The sequence below is a fragment of the Cebus imitator genome, unplaced genomic scaffold (assembly GCF_001604975.1).
Source record: "Cebus imitator isolate Cc_AM_T3 unplaced genomic scaffold, Cebus_imitator-1.0 Scaffold58, whole genome shotgun sequence".
Lineage (NCBI taxonomy): Eukaryota > Metazoa > Chordata > Mammalia > Primates > Cebidae > Cebus > Cebus imitator.
In genome coordinates, this window is record NW_016107373.1 from 3,746,685 (window position 1) to 3,753,128 (window position 6,444).

Genomic DNA, 6,444 nt, shown 5'->3' on the forward strand with positions numbered 1-6,444 from the left:
CCTATTTCACAGCATCAGTGCTCTAACATGCGAGGGCTTTGCAGAGAAACTGATGGGTGTTTGATTTGAACAACTGAAAACACTAGAGATGGGGATGGACAACCCCAGATGCCAGGAACTGAATGTGTTGCCCCAACATTCATATTTGAAATCCTAACCCCCAAGGTGATGGTATTAGAAGGTGAGGCTTTAAAGGTGATTAGGTCATGAAGGCATGAAGGTTCCTCACCCCTTCTGCCACACGCGATGACAGTAGGAAGATGGGACCCTCACCAGATACCAAATCTGCAAGGGTCTTGATCTTGGCTTTTCCAGCCTCCAGAACCGTGAGAAAGATTTGTTTATAAGCCATCCAGTTTGTGATATTTTGACATCAGAACGGGACTAAGACATCAAGCTTGTCAGATTTTTTTTGGAAGACAGGGTCTCTGTCCCCAGGCTGGAGTGCAGAGGTATGATCACGGTTCACTGCAGGCTTGGTCTCCTAGACTCAAGCGATGCTACCACCTCAGCCTCCTGAATAGCTGGGACTAGAGGCACACGTCACCACACCCAGCTAATTTTATTTTTTGTAGTGACGGGGTCTTGGTTGCCCAGGCTGGTCTCAAACACCTGGCCTCAAGCCATTCTCTGGCCCCAGCCTCCCAAAGGGCTGGGATTACAGGCATGAGCCCCACACCCAGCAAGAGACTTTAAAAGCCTTTTGGAAAGGTAAAAGTGGAACAAACTCTAGCATCTGGAAGCAGGAATACCTGCAATGATATTCCCACCTGCCTCTTAGCAGGTCATGTGGACGTGGATGTGATTTCATAAGAATCCTACAGAACATTGCATCCAACGCCTGGAAAATGCCCTATCAGTTAAGGATGGCTTCTTTCCTTTTCTGGCCTGCTCCAGACAGTATTCTACACATAGAACCTGCCTTGGAATTTAAAATTAAGGAGGACAGAAAATCATCTGACTTCCAAAAATGATTATGAAGAATGTAAACAGGAAAATAAATTGGACCTAGAATTTAAAAGAAGATAGAATTTATTAGATAAAAATAAGCCATCTAAATAGGGGCCTAGAGAGCTTCCTTTATTTCTCTAGGTACCTCTAGGCCTTCCCACCCCAACCCCAATAAAAACATTTTTGCATATATAATGGCTAGCAAAGACTAAAAAGATGCGAAGCTTCCAAAGACAGCAGACACTCAGCTACAGGAGGGTGATGACTGGGGTCAGATGAGACCTTCTGGAGGAGTCCACCGTTTTCTCCATCACAACCCTGACAAGAAGACACCCCAGACTTCTGGGCCAGAGGCTGACATTAGGGGGTCCCTGAGCAAGTGACAGGCTGGAGCTTCTGGTTGGGAGGCAGGCAGCTTACTCCCTCATTGCATCCTCCAGCTGCTTCACTATCAAATCCTGCTTCTGCTCCTCCAGCACATCGCAGAACCGACGCATGGCTAGAGGGTCCAAATGGGGACAGACAGAAATACGGTTTAGTGGGTTTGCAAGTAGGTCCCAGACATATCCAGGTCATGGTCAACCCTAAGCGCCTCTCATTCAGGGATCCTGAACTTCAGACCTCCCATCTTTGGGGTGGATTTCCAAGTCTCATGTTACATCCCTGACTTATTTTTGAATACCATTGTTATGTCAGCCTGCGAGACATCTCAATGTCTCGTATCAAAGCCTGTACTCTGGAGCGTATGGCCTTGGCCTAATCAGGATTTCTATTTGCCTGTAGTGTCTCTTCACTCAGCCTACCTTCTATACTAGCTCAAAAGAATTCTGCAACAAAAACCTTCATGAGAATGAACGATTCACTGCTATGTTCCCAGCAGCTGCAACACCATCTGGCATGCAGTGGAATGCGATAAATAAATGTTAACATGAATGTCCTGTTCTCTATAACCTCAGAGAAGAATCTAAACTCTCTAGAGGTATGTCCCCATATGGCATCCAGGGACTTCCATAGTCATCTGCCTGTCGCATTCTCACCTAGGGCTGCCAGCCCCACAAGGGCAGAGTACTACTTTTTAGCTTGTGACCCCAATGCCTCACTCAGTGGCAGTCACAGAACAGATACCCCAAATGGGTAATGAATGGACAGGTGCTTGAGATACGTATCAGCTCTTGTTTGCAAAAGCACTCAATTAAAGATAGACATGGAAACGGAATAAAGAAGGGCTAGATATATAGGATGTTTAAAGGCAGGGGGAGGTTGAAATATTAAGTTGATGGGGCATCTTTAACGGATCGGGAGGTCAGCTCCACTCACCCAATTTTAGCCGGGGGAGCTCATCTGCAAAGATGAGGCGGAACCAGCCTGGCTCCTTACACATGTAAGCTTTGCCACAGGATAACAACAGCTTGTGGTCCAGGAAGCGGCGATAGAGGAGCTGTTCTTCTTCAAATGTACAGGGATCCAGGTACTAGGTAGGGCAGAGGAACAGAGCTGAGCCCAAGACCCAACTGGCAGGTCTGCCCAAGAACACTGGTCCTCATTCCCAGAACTCACCTTTTTCAGGTTGATCCAGACATAGAGGCCGGAGCCGCGGTTGTGAAAGGGGATCTCCAATGCCTTCAGCTTAGCAGTGACATATTTGTGAGCTTCCCGGAGCCGGAAGCGATTGGTGGGTAGGTACACTTTGTCGATCCATTCTGGATGGGTAGAGAAAAAACACTGTTGCAGATATTACCACAGAAATCTTTGGAGAGTTCCTTCCCAAATGCTCCCTTCCTGGGCTTTATGAAAGAAAGAAAAAAAAAAAAAAAAAAAAAAAAAAAAAAAAAAAACAGCCTCCTTCTGTCACCCAGCCTGGAGTGCAGTGGTACAGTCTTGGCACACTGCCATCTCCACCACCTGGGCTCAAGCAATTCTCATGTCTCAGCTGCCTGAGTAACTGGGACTACAGGCGCACACCACCACACCCAGCTAATTTTTGTATTTTTAGTAGAGATGAGTTTTCACTATGTTGACCAGACTGGTCTCCAACTCCTGGACTCAAGTGATCCGCCTGCCTTGGTCTCCCAAAGTTTTGGGATTATAGGTGATAGCCACTGCACCCCCCAAGCTATTTCTAAGACTATTGTATTCAAGCTGATGGTATCCACACCCAATACACCCACTTCTTATCTAAGGCTCCTGTAGAGACACTGGGCTTCTCAAAGGTCTAGTAGGAAAGTTCCCTTTGAGTTTACAGCCCTGAGGCAAGGAGTCAATCCCCTAACAGGGGTTATTGCTGCTGTTGTCAACTGGGCAAGCAGCAGGGACTCACAGCTCCTACCTCTGGAATTTGAGCCTCATACAATGCAGTTGGAGGAATAGATGTATGCCTGGGGATGCTCTTGACCCAACTACCCTCAGCATTCATAGAACAGAACCACTTGGAGAGCTGTTAGAAGGCTTGATGCTCAGGCTACACCCCTAGATCATCTAAATGAGGATCTTTGAAGATGGAACACACATGTCAGTATTTAAGCTTCCTGGGAAACTCCCATATCCATCCAAGATTGAGGACGAGCATTCAAGGGGCTGGGATCTGGTTACCGCCAAGTATCAAAGGTCTTGATATCCAGGGAACCAATCAGTTGGATTTCACCTATCTACTTCTCTCCCCTCCCAGAGCTGAAAGCAAATTGTTTTCTAAACCAGCAAATACAATGACATTAGTTTGTTTCATCATGTACCAGCTATTAATTAAAACTTCCAGCTTGGTATCTGTTCTATTACAGGGAACTAAAGAGAGTCTCTTCTAAGTTTGGGCCGTGGCTCTAAAGGGGTAAGTCCCTTCTGAGGCCAGCATTCATTTGAGATCCAAGCGAGGGGAAGATGAATCCAGGTGCCACAGGCCCAGCCACACCAACTTGCCCAAATGGCAGCTCTCCTTTGGCCACCTTGGAAGATGAGATAATGTTGTATTGGAAGAGTCAGCGTGGTTTTTTTGTTTTTGTTTTTAATAATCTTTGTCTAAAGCAAACAGGGCTTTGGGGAAAGAAAATATATATTCACATAAGTACTAATTTCTGAAGTTCCTACCTTCACAACTTAGAGTAGGATTAGCCATCCACTTCTAGACAGAACACAAGCTACCAGATATCCAGAAATTAAAGCTCATCCTGTTTTTGTTATTGCTGTTGTTTTTGTATTTTGCGGGTTTTGTTTTGTTTTGTTTTGTTTTGAGATAGAGTTTTGTTCTGTTGCCCAGGCTGGTGTGCTGTGGCATGATCTCGGCTCACTGCAACCTCTACCTCCCCGGCACAAGCAATTTTCCTGTGTCAGCCTCTCAAGTAGCTGGAATTACAGGCATGCGCCACCACACCTGGCTAATTTTGCATTTTTAGTAGAGGCCTGGTTTCACCATGTCGGCCAGGCTGGTCTCGAACTCCTGACTTCAAGTAATCTGCCTGCCTCAGCCTCCCAAAGTGCTGGGATTACAGGTATGAGCCACCACGCCTGGCCTTGTCTTGTGTTTTAAAACAGCACCTCCATCTGTCTACACCGTGCTATAGTATCTGACCTCTCTTGCCCTCCTTCAGTCTTCACATCTTGCCACAGTTAAATCTGAGACAGCACATAGGGTCTCGGTATATTAAGGGCACATCGGAGCCCAAGCAAATCCAAGAGTTCCCCATGGCTATGAGGTCCGGCCAACATGCTGGCCTGCACTGGAGCTCAGTACCTGTGTTCTGGAGCAGCTGACACAGCTTGTGCTGGGTGATGCCAGAGATGCTGTGAAGGTAACCAAAGGCACTGACCACAGAGGCTACCTCCTTGTTGTGGGTGTACAGAGCACCGAAGCGGAAGCCAGAGATGCCAAAATCCTAGAGGAAGAAAAGTGGAACAGGAACAAGCGTTTTGTCTGCCTTCTATTCCTGGCTCCCCCTCCTTCCCTAGCCAAGGAGAAAAAGCAATGGCTCACTTTACTGGTACCCCAGATCACGTGGGTCCTGCTGCGATCAGGCAAACTGAAGAAGAAATGGAAAAAATAACCAAGGTTAGAGAGAAATAGTTGATGAAGATCTGGGGCCTACGAGGGGAAAGTGGATTTGAGGTTCTTCCTCGATAGCAGGGCCTACGGGGCCCAAAGTTCAGGAAACAGTGTCCCAGTTAAGCCAGGAAGTCAACACAAGGTATCCCTGAAGACCTAGAGGGAACAGCACCCGAGTGCCCACTGAACAAAGTCTAGGACCTTCAGCTTGACGTGTGGCTCTCCTACAGCTTGGCCAAAGCCACCTTCTTGGCAGTTGGGCCACCATCATTTCTAGAACGTGCGTGACTATTTCTCACTGCCCCGCCTTTGGTGAAGCGGTTCCTTCTGCCAGGCACTTCCTTCTTTTGCTTTGATTGCTGGAATCCCATCTCTGGGGCAAGATACCACGCTTCAGAAGGTTCTGTCCCTTTTTTCTTTCCCTGTAGGAGCCTCATAAAAGCTCTTACCCTGGCATTTTATGAGGCTCTATTTTGACCTTTGACAGTAGTCTTTCCACCTTGACCTCAAATTATCCTGTATACAAAATATAGCATGTAGACTAGAAGACTTTTAGGGGGAAGATGATGCTTTGCTTGTATTCACAGCCCCTGTGGGCAGTTAACTCTGTTCCTAGCATGTAGCCAGTTAAGTTCATGTCACATGAACTCACCTTGCAAAACCAGAACTTGTGGTTCTTGTTCCCAACTCCAGCTGAGACCAACTCACCTTTTCATGCTCAGAACACTGTGGAATGTGATAGATTCATCAAACACAGACAGCATGTAAATCTCATCTATGATCACATGTAGATCATGCCTGTAGATGAGACGAAAGAAGGAGAACAAGTTCTAGCTTGTCTCTGTAATCTTTTGTCTTTGCATGCTTTTTACAAGCATCTTTGTCATCTTAACTCATGTCTTTTACGGTGTTCTCTAGACACAGATCATGCGCTCTTACTGCTCCAGCAGCCCATCTGAGCCTCCCAGGGGCACAGTAAGGTAGATGGGGTGGTACACCAGAAGGGACCCCTAGACCTGGCTTGGGGGTACTGGGAAGGAATAGGCCCCAAAAGACCCATATGAAAGCGTCTTGTCTAACCTTAGCTAACCATTCAACCATCAAGCAGAGACCATGGGAAGAGGCTGGGTGGCCCAGAGAATTTTTAACTGGTAGAGTCAGGAGCTCCTGACTGCATATGTGCCTCATTCATTCTCCCAACAACCCTCAGTACTGTCATCTCCATTTCAGATGAATAAACTAAGGTGGACCAGGTACGGTGGCTCATGCCTGTATTCCCAGCATTTTGGGAGGCCAAGGCAGGCTGATCACAAAGCCAGGAGTTTAAGAGCAGCTTGGCCAACATGGTGAAACCCTGTCTCTACCTAAAATACAAAAATTAGTTGGGTGTGTTGGTGCACACCTGTAATCCTTGCTACTCAGGAGGCTGAGGCAGGAGAATTGTTTGAACCCAGGAGGTGGAG

The 6,444-nt window shown here is 46.9% G+C and overlaps 1 protein-coding gene across 2 annotated transcripts in view; it reads right to left on the reverse strand.

Moving 5' to 3' along the window:
* Positions 1-1,262: 1,262 nt before the first annotated feature.
* The window catches only part of ACCSL (1-aminocyclopropane-1-carboxylate synthase homolog (inactive) like), an 11,460-nt gene continuing 6,278 nt past the window's right edge, over positions 1,263-6,444 (reverse strand). For both annotated transcript variants that reach the window (XM_037738889.1, XM_017529165.2), the window contains exons 9-14: positions 5,690-5,779; positions 4,913-4,958; positions 4,673-4,814; positions 2,509-2,651; positions 2,269-2,422; positions 1,263-1,450 (exon numbers count right to left, since the gene is read on the reverse strand). In XM_037738889.1, coding sequence (XP_037594817.1) covers positions 1,368-1,450; positions 2,269-2,422; positions 2,509-2,651; positions 4,673-4,814; positions 4,913-4,958; positions 5,690-5,779 — 658 coding nt within the window. In that variant the 3' untranslated portion in view covers positions 1,263-1,367. The remainder of the gene's footprint in view (positions 1,451-2,268; positions 2,423-2,508; positions 2,652-4,672; positions 4,815-4,912; positions 4,959-5,689; positions 5,780-6,444) is intronic.